This window comes from Sesamum indicum, linkage group LG4 (assembly GCF_026168435.1).
Source record: "Sesamum indicum cultivar Baizhima isolate 11 linkage group LG4, ASM2616843v1, whole genome shotgun sequence".
Lineage (NCBI taxonomy): Eukaryota > Viridiplantae > Streptophyta > Magnoliopsida > Lamiales > Pedaliaceae > Sesamum > Sesamum indicum.
Genome location: NC_142660.1, coordinates 13,093,219 through 13,112,743, shown reverse-complemented (window position 1 = coordinate 13,112,743; position 19,525 = coordinate 13,093,219). Strand labels below are relative to the sequence as shown.

The 19,525-nt window shown below is 32.0% G+C and overlaps 1 protein-coding gene and 1 long non-coding RNA gene across 2 annotated transcripts; both read right to left on the bottom strand.

Annotated features, from left to right (window-relative positions):
• Positions 1 to 331: 331 nt before the first annotated feature.
• On the bottom strand, positions 332 to 4,222 carry LOC110011920 (uncharacterized). Its single transcript, XR_002287017.2, has 3 exons — positions 3,783 to 4,222; positions 3,638 to 3,695; positions 332 to 576 (listed from the first exon to the last, which is right to left on the bottom strand). It is a non-coding gene; the product is annotated as an uncharacterized LOC110011920 (long non-coding RNA).
• A 9,461-nt stretch (positions 4,223 to 13,683) lies between these two features.
• Positions 13,684 to 16,024, bottom strand: BAG1 (BCL-2-associated athanogene 1). Its single transcript, XM_011077927.3, has 4 exons — positions 14,956 to 16,024; positions 14,612 to 14,868; positions 14,353 to 14,499; positions 13,684 to 14,260 (listed from the first exon to the last, which is right to left on the bottom strand). Exons 1-4 carry the CDS (start codon positions 15,212 to 15,214, stop codon positions 13,841 to 13,843), a joined length of 1,083 nt encoding a protein of 360 aa, XP_011076229.2. The 5' UTR covers positions 15,215 to 16,024; the 3' UTR covers positions 13,684 to 13,840.
• Between the last annotated feature and the right edge of the window lie 3,501 nt (positions 16,025 to 19,525).

Sequence of the window (19,525 nt, the reverse complement as noted above, 5' to 3'; positions counted from 1 at the left end):
TTAAAAGAAAAGGGACAACGTGGGTGAAAAATTATAAAATAATTATCCACTTAGTTAGTTAGTTCACAAAAAAATAGATGAAAATTTGACAGAAAGTAACGGATTAGGCTAGATGGCCGTTAAAATCATATGGTATGGATAAGTTTTCAAATAAGAGAATATTTATAATTATGACAAATCTAAAAAAAGTCTATTATAATTTGCGCAATAAATTATATTACTGACATCAAATGAATCACATAATTTCGTGTTTCATATTCGATTTAATTAAAGAAAAAAAAAACAAAACTTGTTGAGTCGTGATTTAATATTAGTATTTAATTAAAATGCATTTAAAGAAGTTAAAATTTTATTTTATAATATTCCAATGAGTTGCATATTTTTTTTAAATCAATAAACCCAACCTTGCCAACCAGGTGAGCGAAGGAGAGAGAGGTGGGAAGGCGATGGTTCCATAATTCGGTGCAGATTGGTCCACTGCTCTAATGCTGAGCTGTGATACTAAGAGCGTCCGCAGCTGTGAAGTCGGAAGCTTAAACGGCTAGGATGAACTGGGCTCGCACATCATCAAACTTTCTGGTCCAATCACATTAAGTAATCAACAGAAACGTATTCCAGAAATAAGGACGTGATGGGTCTATGAAAAGGATTACGCATTGGATGATATTCCTGGTGTAGATTATAACACGATTTTGTGGTTTAAAGCAGATATCTAGGTTTAAGGTTCTCTTTCGATGCTGATTTTTATGTAAAATTTGTGTGGATTTTTTTATCATGTTTGATTTTAAGTGGCAAAATTGTCATTGCACCTATTATTAATATCAAATGATAATTACTAACTACTCTTAATGTGTTTAAACATGCAAACAACAACTAACTATATTATTATGATTTAACTTGCGGTAATTAAATTACATCGATAACTCTTGAGATTACATTCAAACACACAAATACTTCATGTCTTTTACAAAATTATACCCCTTAACGTTGTAGTTATAATTACAAGTACACCCGTACTCAGTAACAAAAGTTTACGCAAATACCGATAAGGTATGTTACACTGACACCCACAAAGGGGGTTTGCGTATTTAAATCTAACTTTAAGGATTATCAATGTAATGTATCCCTATAATTATGAGGTCTCAGTTTTACCAACGGAATTATTTATCATGTACCATTAAAGGACAAAAAAGAAAACATAAAAATGAAAAGGAAATTTACATATGGCATGCAGTATACGTAGAGCTGCCAATATTGAAGTTATTAAAATTAAAGTAGTAACAAACTAATAATAAAAAAAAAAAAATAGTGCACAAATGCGGCGCCTGAAACTCAAACTTAGTTTATAACAAAAAAAAGTAGATGTAAGAATAGAGATGCTGACTTCAGTGATTACGTCCAAATAAATGAATTAAGGGGCCTCCTAATCACTATTAATTATTTGGTAAGTAATGTTTAATTAGGTGTTATTGTTTAGAAAAAGAATGATGTCGGCTGCATTTTATTTAGTATTAAAATGATAATATTAGTGTGTAATTATCTAAAAGTGATGGGCAGTTTGGATGTCAATGTCCTTGTCTCCTGTTCCATTTCTCCATATTTGAAACAGACTACATATATTAAAATAAACTCTCAACTTTTTGTTATTTAAATTCATATTTATGATTAAAGAGCAAGAAAATGCGTGGATTGATAGAGAGATAGACCTCATTGGAGAAGATACAAAGTGAAAAGGGTAAAATTTCAGTTTGAGTGGAAAGTTAGGTCGGATGAGTCCAACTAGTTGTGATTACGTTCCATTTATTATTCTATGATTTTTTTTTAAAAAAAAAAGGTTGTTCGAATCTTATTTGCTCAAAACTCAGGCTAGAATCGACAACTTAATCAACGAGTTTCAAACCCAAGCTAAGATTTCAATTATCTCTCCAATAAATAAATGCATCAAAGCTCAACTCGTCCTTAATTATACTCAAAGTTCATAAATAAAATAGTTATATACATAAATTACCGATTATAAAAATCTTATAAACAACTATTACTGAAATAGGCAAATAAATACCTAAGTATCAGTGGAGTTCGAAGCCATATATATGTATATATATATATATATATATATTTCCAATATTACTAAAATAGGATTTCTTTTTTTTTAATCACAATTTTTTGTAATTAAAATATATAAATGGGATTATGCATGCAATATTACATATAAATGTGATAATTATATTTTTATGTATAATTTAATAAACTAGGACCCCTAATTACCCGTTTAGATAAAGCTTTGTATCTTAATTAAAAATTAAAAGATTGTACATACATACATAGGTAGCCATTCACCACCACATTGTGCCAAATGGACCTTTAGGGTGAAGTTGAGTTCATTTATGAATTTTGTCACAATGATTAATTAATTAATCCTAAGCAATAGCCGTCCAATTTTATTAAAAATTATATGCGGCCCAATGAAATCGCCCATCCAAATTATAATTGTAGCCACTCACACCACACTAAAATTAAATATTTCTTAATATATATATATATATATAGCTAGTGAATATGTTCATGACATGCTACCCTTTTGATTGCCCGTTGGGATTTTTAGCAAACATGTTTACACTTCACATATATCCTTTGCATGCCACCAATCACTATGTATCCCTAATTAATATACTTTAGGACAATAATGCACTCAAACTTCTATGATAATAATTACTTCATATTATTGTTAATTAAGAAAAACGAAATTCTTTTGATAGAATATATATATGCGTCCATTATAACAATGACGATGAATAAATATTTTAAAAATATCAAACAATATATATGTGTATATATTATTGTAATAATTTTTGTAACAAAAAATATATTATTTAATTTAAAAATAATATATAATAGTAATCACATATGTAGATGCTTAATTATATACTTATTTGACATTCATAAGTGATGGAGCTCATACTATATATCTATATATACTATATTCATAATTTCATATAAATGAAAAGTAGTGAAATACTGTCATGAGAGTTTTTTCTTTTTTGGAAAATGTTTTTTTTTCTTCTTTCCAACATTATACCATTATATTTTAGTATCAATAATTTTACAAATTCAATATTTATATTTACTTATTATTATAGGTGTATTCTTTTTAAGTATTTCGTTTACCTTTAAAATTTATAATATAAATTATATGAATATTTTATTTTAAATAATTTTAAAAAAATTATGCAGACACAAAAGTGTGTCCCGAAATTACTAATACGCACTCGTTACGTGGATTAATCAACATAACATACTAATTGCTGCATACAAAGAACATATCGTTACATATAATATTTCCAAAACAAGATACTAAAATTTTGCTTGACCTTCACATATATTAGCGACGACATGATTCTCGTGAATATTTGTACCATTATCATAATCTCAGATGGATTTGGATCCTAGGTACCTCCTCCTATCCCTAATTAATTGAAAAACATTAATAATTGATGAAGAAATTTTTTGTATTCTGTCACTTTGTTAAAATTTCTATTTTATTAAAGTTCTGATATCCATATCCAATAATTAACCAAAAAAAAAAAAAGAAACAAGTCATAATTGAAGCAATTTATGTACCAAATCTCAGTTTACGTACCTTAATCTCGTAATTTGGCATGTCCCTGCTTCTTCCATTAACGATCACAGGTCCAATACTGAAATTAACCATCAAAATTGCAGAAAATTTAATTCTCCAATAAGAATAAAATTAAAACGTAAATAAAAGGCGAAACCCGACTTACAATTGATTTTGCTGCATCATAAACACTGAAAAAAGGCAGAAATTATTAGCATAAAATGGTTAAAAATAGAGCTAAAAATCATGAACAAGTGGGAGAATTTTTGCCTTGAGAACATTGGATATATATGTTGTAATGAAAAAAAACATAAAAAATTAGGGTCTGAGATTTAAAGGTGTGTAGTAGGGCAGTGCATCAATGGACAAGAATTTCAAATTGCAAGGGGTATTGTGCAAGTGGATCCAACAATTCACATGGAAGCCAAAAACCAATTAATTTGCAGCATGCAAAAATACAAATTAAAATCGATTTTTTTGATTATGCGAAAAGGCACTAAGTAGTTCGATTTATGAATAATTATGTATGATGGATCATGTGCCCTTTTAGATCGGACCAATAGCAGGATGATTTGACCCGATTAAATAATTTTGGGTCCTTAAGCAAAGCCATGAACATGTTGATTGAAGTGCAGGTTGACCCTTACTAGACCCCATAAGCCAACTGCCTGCCCTACATCTCTTTAATTATTTCCAATTTGTTACTCGGAATTATGGACCATAAATATAGATACTTCACATTCATCAATTTTATATTTATAAGCAATTTTATATATATATATATATATATATATATTGAATAGTGGGACGTACAAAAGAACAGCAGTTTGCGTCAATATATTTCATGTAAAGATATTGTTGTCCTCGTAAGCACATCGTTGGTCCTGGATTGAAGTCACCTTTTAATGTTGCAGGGAAATTAATGAATCAGCTTTCATTATCTTTTAAAAAAAATAAAAAAAGAATAATTAATAATTATGCACCTCAAATTAAGCATCCAAATGTCAAAGCAATATAGATGTCTATTTCCACTATCTATCAAAGCAAGATAGATGTCAAAGCATTATTTATTTTTATTTTTTAACAACAACAGAGATATTTACGTTGCAAGATTGAGTTGAACTGATCAGGCAACAATTAAGTACGACCAAAATCATGCATGTCAACAGCCCCGGCTCCTACCACATGAACAATATTGTTTATATATATGTTAGAAATTTAATTACATGAAATATATATGTAGATGGATCGAATATTTAATTAGATGGTTAAGTTTTAATCGTACCTATATATTAAATTATAATAAAATTCAAACTCAAAACCTTTGTCTTAATTAATGCTGAGCTGTTTTCTTCCTGAAAAGGGGTAGCTGGTACAAGACAAGACAATTCATTACAGCCATGCAACCCTAATTCCTTATCCTTCACAACTACTACTACTACTCCTCTTCTTTTAGGAAACAAGATGCAGATGTATTTGAAAACACATAAAAACCGACGGTTCTGTCTCTCTTCACACACACACACACACACACATAGAGACACGTGTATATATATATATACATGTATGCATGTTCATGCATGAAAATATACAAAAATGGTTTCTTGCTAATGAAAGTAAGAGGGATTGACATTAATAATCCATGCATGTACAGATAAACATAGTGATCAACTAGCTAGCTAGCTTTATGATGTAATAATCACATGTATGTCTATTTCGTACACCAATTTTTGAGATTAAAGTCAAAAGGGCTGCCCCCCCTTGCTTTAATTACTCATTACAAAATTCCAGAAATACAAGCTGTTATACATACCCTAGCACCTACCTACCCTCTCTCAATTAATTATACAGCACAATACACACACACACACACAATTTTAAAAAAAAGAAAAAAAGAAAATGGTGGGATGCATCCTCTGGAGGAGACAAAATTCGTATTAATTGCAATGAAAGTGAAGTATATCTGTGGCTTGATGACTTGAACGGCCGCAATTGAATGTCAACATTTTTGGGCTTCTGGATAACATGAAAAGGCACTCCTTTTTTTTTTTTTTTTGGATCTCTCCAATTACTCAAACCCTAATTAATTTCCTTCCTATGTACGCAGTGATCTCTGTTGAGGAATGTTCCTTTCATGATTTTTCAATAATATCATCTTCATGTGAATCTGCAGCTGGTTGAAGTCAAATGCCGGTCGAATATCTTACACAACTTGTTATTTTCATCATTAATTCATGGTTTTATTTAAACAATAATATACATATTAGATTTAATTAAGAATTTATGTTTGGTAATGGTGACGGATTCCCTCCATCTAATCCGTTGCGGATCCATCGATGTTCATCCATGTAAGGATATATCTGTGTCTGTAGCTACGCACAAAATTAGTAGTTGTAGCTAATTAACATCATTTGATCTTGATCAAATATAGTCTGCTGATTATAGTTATAGTATTCATATTTGACTAGGAATTCAAATACCTTAGTAGTAGTAATAGTCTAATATGCCGTCCAAATTTGAATTTTAGGGTAAGTGGGGAAAATGTTAAAAAAAAGCAGCATATAAAATTAGAAATCAACAGTGAATACTATATAATAAAGAATAATAAATTAAATTATATATAGTTTGGATGGCCTTTATGTTATAACTATTGAAAAATAATTAAGGGGCCGGGCATGCACGAGGGGATATATTTTTGTAGTATTGATCTGCATATATATAGATATATTTCAGTTGCAGGAAATTTTGGTCTTAATTTCAAAGAGAAATAAAGTAGAGTCAAAATTGGACTAAATATATATTGAGTGGAATACACAGAGTGAAATGACGTATCTTAATTTGCATGCCCAGCCGCCAATCCAATCTCATCAGGGCTACCTGCGGAACAAACAAATGCTTGGTTTCTTTACTTCACGCCTGACCAAATTTTGCTTCCCCTTTTGGGATTTATAATAAAATTCCTGCATGGATAAGTTCATAGTACACAATGGTGGGCTCTTTCTGATATTATTCTTTTAAATTTTATTTAAATATGAGCTTGTATGCCCTACTGTTAACCGTCAGTTCTAGAATGAAACAACTTTTTAATATATAAATGAAATCTTACTCAATTAATAAAGTCAAGATCTCACAATCAAAAAATTGTGAGTTCGAATTTTATAAATATAGGTATTTATATGCTAGTTGTAAAGTAGTTTCTTACTAACTTGAATAGGCAAACTAGAAAAGTAAGATACTGATTATATTAAATGGGGTGGGGTATATTTATGAAGTTAATCGAATCATATTAATTATAAAGTAAGGTACATTTGTCATATGATATATCATTTTTTTTTAAAAAAAATATATATCAATCGCACGACAAGTATATTACACTTAATTTTTAATATTTATATTCAGGCTGGAATAATGGCAGCAAGACGGGTGGTGGCGCCCCCTTGGAGAGCCAAGAGGGCTACTTCCACTTGGTCTTGGTGTTGGCTTTTCCGCCACCAAACACAATGTCCGAAATCCAGGATACGGATCCGGATCCCGGTCCATTTGCATGCATGGAAATTGATGAAGATGATGATGATGATATATATATAGTATCTTAGATCACTCTTTAATTACTCCCTCTCAAACTTTGCCTTATAAAGTATGGTCGTATGCTACCTCGATAATGCTCCTTCTTCTCTACAGTGGAGCGCTTTCGTCAAGGATTAAAGATACTAATCATAAAGAAATGGTTAAGGATATTAATAACTATGTTATAAGATATAATTATTAAATAATTAAGGGTATTAATTACGATGTTAGATAATGTTCTTAAATGATTAAGAATCAGTATTAATAATAATATAAGCGGCTCGAGTATTATGTCATGTCTATAATTAATGGTGTTCTTCTTTATAAAGATCAAGATATTAATTTTGAGTATTATAATTATTTATTTTTTGTACAAATAAAAGAATTTGAATTTAAAAAAGAAAAATTAAAAGAGAGAGAATGAAAGTGAAAGTGGCGAAAGAGCGACAAGTGCCTAACTACCCATATGGAAAAAAGTAAAAAAAGACAACTTCCTAACCACCTTAATTTAGGATTAAGATTAAAGAAAAGTGGAAAGGTTTTGGACACTAATAGGGTACGTGTGATGATGTCGGGCAGATGAAGATTGGGCTTTGATTTGATGGCCCCTATCCTCTCAAAAAGTGACCTGTGAAAGTACTCCACTAGTACAGAAAGCTGGGCTGTGGATGATCAATTCAAGTATGACTCCTCATCCTCAGATTGTGTTGGGATCTCTGAGACACACCACCACCCTTTTTTCTAGATTATCATGGGAATATTTTTTATTTAAATTAAATTAATTATAGAACAAGTATAATATATTTAATATATGATTCATTATTTTTTAATTATAAAAAATTATATATTAAACATATTATATTTATCATATAATTTGTTCAAATTCAGCTAAATTCAGTGTGAGTTATAATTTCTTATTTTCGCAAATATCCATTTGTTCTATTAAAATCCTTGCTTTCTCACTTTTAAAGATTTAACCTTATCCCTATAATTAGAATAAAAGGAGCTAGCACATGTGATTGGGTTTATAAGATTTTCAAAATATCTTATAAGATATTGTGAATTATTCGATAATATTTTTCAGAAAGTAAAAGCCTATGAGTCGTTCCATAAGAATAAAAATTCTTGATTTATTGTTAAAATCTTAATAAATTCTTTTAATGTTTATTTTATAACTTATGAAATTACAATTAATCGAATTTTATAATCCCAACACACTTTAGAATTAATTTTTTTTAAGAATACTTTATACAAATATATGAGATTAGCGTTGTTAGGGTAATTAAAGTGTGATACGTGAAGTGATGAAGGCGTGATAATGATAATGACGATTTAGGATAGAAATGGGTTGAGTTCACGAGGGATTTCTTCTTCTTTTTATATATATCTCGTGATTATAATTAATGGAATGACGCCTTTGCTTTTGCAACTTTTCTGAACCCTCCATTTGTACGTGCAGTTGGTTCCCCTTTTGAAAACAGCTGCCGTGTTTCTTTGCACATCTTACTAGTTTTGCTTTTCTTTTGTTTTACGTGGGTGTGTATATGTCTACCTTTTTGTTGATTCAAGAAAATATATTTAATATCGTTGGTTCGTGAATAGGATTTGGAGATTGCTACAGAAATATTCACAGATGATGCCAAAATGATGTGGTTTCTTCATAAATAAACTCGGAGGATCATCGATGCCAACGTATTTGAGTTCAAATAATACATAAGATTCTTAAAAAGATCAAAAAATAGTCTGAACTTCTGATCCACGAACCAAGAACCCTAGCATATGGATCCAGATATGTCGTTAGTGTGCTGGATTGATTCCCGAGCAATGAAATCACTATTTCAATTTCATAACTTTTTTTATCTTTTGAGGCAAAATCAAGTACGTTAAAACAATCAAACAAAGGCTTACACATAAACAAGACTCAAACTCGAGACTTTTGTTAAAAACAAGATCTTGGATTTTAATATTAAATTTGAGGTCTCAAATTTATTTAATATAATTTTTTTGTCTACTTGAATAGTAGTTTCTATCTATTGGCTTTGTGTGCTTTTACTTGTTACAAATTAATATTTGTGTATTTGATGAGCCTTGAGTATACTGTTTAAATTGGGTTAGTCCAAGGCCCAAATATCAGCTAGCCCAAGAATTAGCAATGATCTATCAAAGATACCTACACTTGGGCAGATCCAATTGAACTGGCCTGAGCCTTCTTATACCCAGCCCATCTTGACCAAAGTGGCCCAACTGATTGGTAGCCCAAGTCATTTCAAGCAACACTTATAACAAATCATAGTGCCCAAAATAACATTGACAAGCAACCAAACTCGCAAAATTGTTCAGTAAGTGGCCCATCTCAAGATCTAACCTTGAGGTATTGCAGGCATTATTGATGCTTCAGAAGTTTTTTTTTTTTTTTTTGATAGAGGAAAATAAAGTATACTGATTTTTCAAAAGCACTTCAGTTTTTTTGTTTACCCATAATAATAACTTCCATGAAATATTTTTAAATGGATTAAAGCATAGTATCTTGTGGTCGATTCTAAAATATCTCAATAGTAGTAGCTCCTTAAAATATAAAGTAAATTACCATGAGTTCTTTTAAAATTTAGCATAGTTATTATTTGAAAAATTAAAAATAACTCCTATAATGAGCTGTTACGGTGGAGTATTTGTTAGACGGTCATTAATTTTAAGAGAGTATTTGTAATTTTTAATACAATGAAAGAATATTTATAACTATGGCAAAGTTTAGAAAATTCCAGTGTAATTTGCCGAAAAATATAATCATAGAAGTGGTCACATTTGATTTGAGCCGTAACTATGATCCAAAAGGTGACCCGTCTGATGTATGAACTACTCAAGGTTTTGGGAAGTTACAGAAATACTCTCAACTCTTTTATTAATCACAAAATATGTCAAGATTTGCTCTTTTTGTATTCCAGTGCTAACTCAACTGAAACCTGAATATGTATGGACTCAATATAAGCACCCAATCACCTCGGAATCAATAATTCACATAAAAACGTATAGCTCAGAACATCTATATGTTGAAATTTAAATAGTTAAATAATATAATTAATCAGAAATGATAATTATTTAATTAACGGTAAGAAATATTAATATTTTGCTAGAAGCCACTTAATATTGTTGGATTTAGTCCCTAACTTAGTGTTAATTAAATTCTGTTGAGTCACACATTATAGTAACAAGTTATGGGTTATTAACATGTGGTATGTATTGTAATGGAAGATGATAAGGTGAGTGACTTGTGATAATGTGGATTATGGAGACCTAATTACGATGAGGAACATTAAAAGACACAAACCATTTTTCTTTAGGGAAGAGTGTGGCCGGCCAAGTGAGGTAAAAACCACACCAACTGTTTTTATTTAATCTTTCCTTCTCTTTTTATATTATGTCGGCCATTTGAAACTTTGTGGATGTCTTATTTGCAGAATCTGCTACTGCATTCTAATGATAATCATCCATTATTCTTTTCCATATTTTTACCAAAAGTGAGCAGAGTGGTTCCAACCTTCTAAATTGGTAAAAATTTTAGTAGATCTCCATAGCCGATTGTTGCTCGTTGATACCAACAGAGGAGCTTCACTTTCATCATGGTACATTGTATATTTATTAATTGAATTTTGGGAAGATTATAATTTTCTGTCCCATAATAGTTACATGTCTAAAATCCTAACACTATATATTAGCTCTTTGTGCACTATGTACAAATTTGGACATCCTAAATACTGTTTTCATATTTATTTTTTGTAATCTCACTAACTTAAGCATCAAAGATTATATAATCAGAACTGTTCTGCATGTGGTTCTTACGATTTCTAACATTGCAAAAAGTTACAAGATTCTCAACTTACTTAAGCATATTCAAATCTTTTCATATTTGGATCAGACCCATTAAATTTTTTAAATTCAAACACTCAATAATTACTACAACTATAAGAAGATACAAAATAATTTAAAATCACTCCTTACAATCAAGTCAAATGGATTCGTATTCAAATAAATTCGATCACATAACCTATTTTACAAGAAAGTATTAAGTTGTTTTACTTGTAGGATTGCATGGATGACAGTACAAAATATATTCATATTAAATTGGAAGTGGGCCTCTCATTTTCAGTCGGCTGTTTTTCAGGCCAATGTTTTTTGTTAATGGACATTAAAAATGAGCGAATGTTGTCTATGCTTTATGTGGTGCATCCGTCAAAAGAAAATGACGAGACACAGACACGGTTTTAGGACAAACTAAACAGAGAAAAATTCTTGATATTTACAGGCTCTTTTACTTGGGCCCTTGTATGTCGACAATTTTAATGCATTAGGTCCGGGTAACGTTAACATAATACATATATCTGTCCGAGAATTTTTATCGGGATTGATTTGGTTAAAATCTGAATCAATCATATGGTAAGTATAATACAATTATCATGTGATTGGTGTATAATTTAAAGATAGTGATTAACTATAAAGCAAGTGTGATATATTTGCTATGTGATTGGATGGACTCGACCGAACCAAATTCGAGCAAATTCAATTTCTTACCTGTTACCCTTTTTGATTATGACAAAGAGGGACCTAACCATAACGAAATCAAATTCCACACCAGAAACAAAGATGCAGACAGTGTCGTCCACTCTTCATTTGGTCCACATGAAACCATGTTGTTATCGTTAGCAATATATTACATCTTTTCAACATCTCGTGTCAAATACTATGTTTAATTTGGAAAACACCAGCAGAGTAATACTCGTATCTCCCATCGAGAAACATACTGTTAGGGGTAAAAAAAAAAAAAAAAAACCTCTTGAAGTATTTTCTTGGTACTTATTTCAATTTTTTCTCTTTAAAAGTGTCCAATTGATTGTATTTGTTACACTTACGCCTTTTAATAATTATATTTTATATATCATATCGACTAAAATTACGATACATTTGTTTCACATTCAAACACACACTAGAAAAATAATCCTCATATCTTTAAAATATCTTATCTCACTTTTATTATAAAAATACAGTATTTAGAAAATGGGATAACAATCAATCCCTAACCGTAATGGTGATGTCCCCACCTTGCTAAGCTAGACTTTCGTATTCAGCTGTAAATCTATGAAGTATCCGAACAATTATGACAAATATTGATTCATCAGTACAGTACCATCAACAGTCAAATATAAGGGGTATTTGCAACCACTTTTTGTAACCGTTTATTAGCTTATTCTTGAAAACAAGCTGGAAGAATTATTTTTATTTTACAACTTCTACTTTCAAACTTTTTATATTAAGTTGATTTAAACCAAAAACTATAAACAACGTCCCACCAACTTCTGGTGCCTATTCCAAAACTTGCAAATATTAAATTATTTTTTCAAATACTTTAATTTTTTTTACCTATATCTTTTATTTTCAAAACTCTCAATTTTTACTGCTTTACTTATAATTTTTTTTACAATTTATTTCTACGATAAAAATAGAAGTTATTGCAAAATGCCACTATATTCCATTTGTAAATATAGGGAACTGTTATCAATGCAGCAAGGGATTCAGCACCAAATTAAGCTTTTTGCTTCCTCACAAATGATAATTTATAATAGTAATTATGAAAAAGTGATAAGCTAGATGCATAGCTTATTCCAACTAATCAAATCCAGGTTGCTAAATGTAGTAATTCTTAGTTCTCAAGGGGCAATCATCTCAGCCGAAATGCTAAGTTCCCACATCTGGAAAAAAGTGGAGATAATATTTTTGAGTAAATCCTTTAAAGAAATGCAATCTCATCATTTTCTTACACCCACTTATGAAGAGCTGTCCTTGTATTATTTGGTTGGGTTAGTTATTCAATTACAGATATCCATCCTTCCTAGTTCATGTTCTCTTTTGTCTTTATGTACCCTAAATAGGAAGCAAGGTATAAAGATTAATCATTCTTACTCAATAATGGCCTTTTCTTCTACTATATGAAAAAATATATAAAAACTCAAACCCTGCTTAATGGCCAATTTTAGGATTAATAAATAACATAAATTATTCGATATTCGATCCATAATCGATTTTTACAACCTCGTTTGAGTCTAATTCATTAAACTGATACTCAAAGTCGAACATTTTTTCGTATAATAGTATTGTTTGAATCCTGATTCAAACTCATATGTGTGCGGAAAAACTTGAATCATGTTTGACTCGAATAAAACTCATTCAATATATACAATATTTTTGAAATTCGATAACAGTGTAAGAAGGAAAAATTCAACGAAAATCCCATTCGATTCGATTCATTTTTACCTGCTAACAAATTTAGACAGCCCTTCTCTAAAATGACTACCCTTATTAAATAAGAAAAACTCTAATTCTCAAGTGAAAAATGTATATGTAGAATGGTAATATGTTGAGTAGCAGAAACAATACAAGTGGAAAATTAGTTCAAATGGGGGGTGGATGGAGAAAGCACCAATCTCATCATGTAGTGTAAACACCAGTCATTATAACAGTAGCCCCATTTATTTCAGAGAAGCAAATGACACAAGAAATTTAGGGGATTCTAACAAAACTCTAAATACAGAAAAGAATGGAGAATAGATACCAAACCAACTGAGCAAACAAACCCAAAATGCACATATACTTTGGCCTACTACCTACTCAAAGCAAATCCCATGTAAAACTCGGTTGTGCCGGACGGGTCGCGCTCGTTCCCGTTGTCGATGTTGAAGGTGCACTGCCCATTGGTGCTGGCATAGTATCGAACGTCTCCCATTGTGTTGTTATTACCACAGAGGCACCCGAGGCGGAGTGCCTCGACGGTTGCTGGTGTTGGTTTGGTGAATCAATTAATGAATGCCCAAAAGAATGCCTGGCTTGTTGCTGCTGAACCGGTGATGAAACGCTCCCGTTTGATTGCCTGTGTGGCTGGACGGGCGATGAGACGTGCCCGTTTGAGTACCTCTGCTGTTGGTGTGGTTGAGTGGACGTCTGCTGCAAGGGGACTTGATTGCTCGGTGGCATCGAGTTCTTGATCTTCAACATGTCTAGAGTTTCAACATACTTTTGCACTCTTCTCACCTGAGAATTTGAATCACAACATGAGATTTTTCAGTCAGATTGTTTAACAAATAAGACTGAAGATTTGAATTTTATTTCAATGAAATCTTTACCTGCATTTTCCTCTGTAATTTGACATCACCATCAGCAATGATGCCATCCAATTTAAGCAACTGATTCATTAACAACTCAATGAGGTTCACCACATCCTTTTCAGCAACTTTCCCACCTTTAGAAATTACAGATTCAAGTGCAGACACCTAACCACATGGAACGACAGACGAAGTCGATTAAATGCTTCATTTATTGCTACAAATCTATAGAGAAATAAGTAGAGTTTAATGAATTAAGCAGTAGGAGTAAAGCAATTACCTCCCCTGCAAGCCTATCCACTTCCAAGCTGATCTCTGAGATGGACTTTGCAGCCTTTTCCATTTTAGCATTCTTCCTCATCTCTAGGTAGCGTTTCTCTTGGCTAATTGGATCCTCCTGAAGCACGATTTTGGATTTGTCCTTCACTCCTGATGTGTCAAGAAACGCATTTGAATCCCTCTCTTTGTCCTTGTAGAACAGCTTCTGATCCTGGTGGTGCAACCCTGTCGGCCCGGTTAACATCTTCTTCAACTCTCCTATAATTTCCCCACAAAATAATCAACACATCAATTGTCATAATTATACAAAAAAATACATGAAAAACACAAGAAAAAGAAATTTACCGAAGGTGGCTTGTGAATTGATGCGAATTTCATGATATATCGACCCGTATTTGACACGCACGCGAATGGTTGGTGGTGGGACGCGGTTCTGATCCACGTCCGTCCGCTTCTGGACCAACATTCCGCCGGGCCTAAGCTCCCACTCTTTCTCACCACCTCCACTGCGGCCTCCGCCGCCGCCTCCATCTCCGCTCCTGCCCAAATCGTCACCATTGGTTTGTGGCGGCAAGTAGTCGTTCTTGGTCCTCATCCGCATCATTTTTCGATTCTCGTACAACACCAAAAACCTCTGAGTTGGCTGCCTGGTTAAATAGCCGCTAACAGGCGGTTGAAATTTCGAGAAGATTGAGAGCTCAGCAGATCAGAGCACTGACTCCAAGTTGATCTGGAGTTAATTCATACATAGCCCATCTCACAAAATCAGACAAATCGAAAAAAATACCAAACCTCCGAGGGAAAGCCAAAGCTCTTTTACGGACTTCTGAACCTCAGCATTACACGAATGCAACGCCGTAGCCACGCGTCCATACAAAGAATCTCTATCCTAATTCTTACAACAGCATCAGTAACTGTATCTAATGGCAGGTAACAACCACACAAACCAAACGGATTTTTGTGTTCTTTTTTCACTTTAAACAGAAAAAGAAAAAACAAAGTCAAACCCGTGAATCTTGAGCGGTAAAAAAAGATCGCCGGAGACGGACCGTCGGCGGAAGGAATTCAACTATGTGGGCTTGGAGCTGAAATTGTGAAAGAAAGAAGAAAAAAATCCTCAGATCTCTTACAAAAAAACCCGGAAATGTAGCAAGAATCAGTTGTCGCGTGAAATCAGCCAAGAATTTTGAGCCTGCGAATCTTGCAACCCCGATGGAAATGAGCCCTGAGAATCAAACGACTACTGATGAAAAAATTAAGAGAAAAAAATTAAATGAATATTGAGGTGATTTCAGTGTGCTCTCTCTCCGCTTGGCTGGAGAAAGAAGACTCCAAGAAGGAGAGAGAGAGAGAGAGAGAGAGATGAAAATGGGGGAGTATTAAAAAATTGTATGGACAGCGAACAGAACAGAACACTGAGCTCAGATTATTACTATATATAAATTTTAAATATTTGTTTAATTCAGAGCTTTGTTCCTAATCAAAGGGAAAAAATTACAACTTATAATTACATTCAAGAAACTACCAAACAAAGCCGCCAAGCCTTCTGTTCAAAGGGTTGAAAATAATTGGAGAAAGGCCCGCAGTTTAGACACAGTCTGTAACTTCAATTTTTCACTTTTGACATTCATTACCAAAAAAAATTTTAATTAAAAAATACCACAAAATTTCATTTAATTTACGAGGAGCCCATAAAATAAAAGGAATTTCTGTTTTTCAATTTGACTTTTTTTTTTAATTTGTATGGCAGTGATAGATTTTTGCTATAAATAATAAGGCACAAGTGCAGAGGGGCATCCTGGGGTGCCCGCTGACCTACAGTAAGAAGATGTGGGCTAGGGGTTGAGTAGGTGACATGTGGGTGAAGGAGGGGTGTTATGGGAATTTCAAGCTGTGCTAATGATTGTATTGTTGATTATGAGGAGTGGGGCCCATGAGAAGGGGTAAAGAAAAAAACTAGGACAGATGTCTATTACAATGATGACTGGGAGAAGCCGGTGGAGAATCTTAATCCACCGGTCCCATGCTTTTCTCTTTCCTCTCCTCCCACACTTATTATCTTCTCTCTCTCTCTCTCTCTCTCTCTCTCTCTAAAATTTTTAACTTTCTTAATTTTATTTTATTTTTACCGTGGTGAAATTGAGTCAACGTTGCTGCAATATTGTGCCTTCTTTTTTATTTTACTAATTCTTAAATAATCAAATTAATTACACTTAGGCCCATATATAAATACAAAATTATATTTGTACGCCCTTCAAAAATTCTTCATGTACACATGACTCTCTTTTTATTAGGGTTTGAACAAAAAGCTGATGTTAGAAAAAAATTACAGAAATTTTTAATTTTATCATTCATTCAACATTTTCATGTAATAATTTTATACTTATAGTGAAAAATGTAGTGATGTTAACCTCACTCTCTCTCTCTCTCTCTATATATATATATATTATATTTATCCTTTTATAAGTACAAAAACATATTTGAGAATGTTAAATGAGGGATAAAATAAAAAATTTATATAATTTTTTTGGTTAAGGTCACATTTTTCATCCAAATCGTAATGAAAATAGGCCAGATGTAAATGGAGAACTTTTTTTAGGGAGTGTAAATATAATTCAAATTTTTTTAGAAAAAATTATAATTTGTATTTTTAAAGAAGGTCTAAATATAATTAATCTTTAATAATAATGTATTAGTTTCCTTAAAAACAAGTCTGGCATCACATATGAAAATGGAATGCACAACTTGTTGGGAATTTATCCCAATAGTGGTGAATCCAAAAAACCGAAACTCTAGTCAAATTATTAGAGAAAAATGATGGATTATAAAAATTCAAATATTGAAAATCAATAATATAGGAATAAATAACATAATTATAATTACAGAACTAAATAAGTAAATGGAGAACAAAACAGAAAAGAGAGATTAATGGCTTAGAGAGCCAAATCCGTGAAGGAGGAAGCCCAAACCCACCAAACACTGACAACCACTACGGTTGCTTTGGCCAATACCACAAAGAACCACTCACTTGGATTTTATCAAAAAATCAATTCACAAAGAACTTTTAATCAAAAATAGGGAGAAGGGGTTATTTTGTCTGGTTCTTCTTACCAAAGATACATATATATAGTTGAGAAACATTGATTTTAGAAAGTGAGGAAGGCGACGGTGGAGAAAAAAGAGAGAAGCATGAGGGAGAGACGAGGCGACTACATAGTTTGATTAGGACTTTCATTCTATAACAAGAGAGAGTGAGAGACCCATTTAATTACGTAAAGAATTGGGTCGAGTAAGGAGTGTATCGAGCCAATGGGGCGGGTAATGGGCCAAGCCATCTAGTAACGGATTTGGGCAGATTTGGGCGGGGTCTACTAAAAAAAATCCGAGGCTACAATCAATAGTGGTATCAGAGCCACTGGCTTCTGATTTTCTCCAGTGGCATTTTGATAAGATCTAAACCTTATCCCTTTTACTATTTTCTGCTGAAATATTACTGTGGGATAAATTCCTTGGTCCAAATAATTTTTTTCTATTTCGTGGATCCATTTTATTGTGCGTTGTGTGCGAAAAGATAATATATTATAGATTTTGTTTTCTTTGAAAAATTTGAGATTTTTTGGGTACTGTAGATATTTCTGCTGTGTGCAATCTGTTTCTGGTTAGTGCTTAAAATCTGCTATATTTTCTAAAATTTTTCTGCAATATATACATTCTCTGGAAATTATTTTTCTGAAAATTATTTCTGCAAAATATTAAAGTCCGCTTTTGTGCGAAAAATAGTTTAGTGAATTTTTTTGAAAGAAAAAATTTTTTGATGTTACCTGGTACCGTGTTTATTTTGCTGTGTGGGATCGCTTCAATCTTTTGCTATCTTCCCTGAACGCTTTGTACGAAGAATAGCTTAGTGCGAAAATAACTTAGTATCGGCTATTTTTCTGAAAAAATTAATTTTCTGTATTTTTCTTGCTGTGTTGATTTGTGGTTAGTGCATTATTGCTAGTTTTTTTTGCTTAGTGCATTATTATTGCTATTATTATTCTATTGATCTGCTGAAAAATAATATTTCTACTTAGTGCGTTTATTTATTGCTTTGTGCATTTTTCTTACTGCTTGTTGTATTCAACCTAAGACCAAAACCCTGCTAATTTTTTCACCTGACCGAGTCCTTGAGGCTGACGGATACCTGGTTGAGATTTTGCTAAGAATCTCTTGTTAAATCTATTGATATTAATCTGTTGAAAATATTTTATATCAATTGTTACCTCTTGCTTTGCTTAATATTATTTCTGCATTTGTTGCAGTTTTCCCTGTTTATCTATTAATATTATTTTCTGCGTTTGTTGCTATTATTGGATCTGTTGAACATTTTCTGGATTTACTGCATTGATAATAATTTTTGACTAAAAATTGGTATTTCTATGTTTTCTGCAATGAGTGTATGAGTTACGACAGTACAAATTCACCTTTAGAGATTGTCAAACCAAATTACATACGAGCTCTAAAGATACGAGTCTCACGACTTGCACACTTGATATTGTATATCCTCTGCACCCAAACTTAACCTTTTTATAAATACTTGAGTCTATTACAACAAAGACATCAACATTAATTCCAATTAATAGAAGAAGTACGCTTTTGGTTATCTATCCTTTAAACTTTCTTGTCTTATTGTTTGAATCTATAGGGGATTTTTTTTATTACCTAAATAAATACATATTATTGTATACTGCATTCTGATACTTATATCCATCAAACATAATTTGATTACAATTGTAATTAAGAATAATGATGAATTATTCTTCTACTTTTTTGTCTTAACAAAGATAAAATCTGTTTACTCCTTTAATTTCTAAAAGTCCCCTATTCATACCATTGGCATAGAAAAATCCATTTTGCCAACTTGGAATTGTTCTTG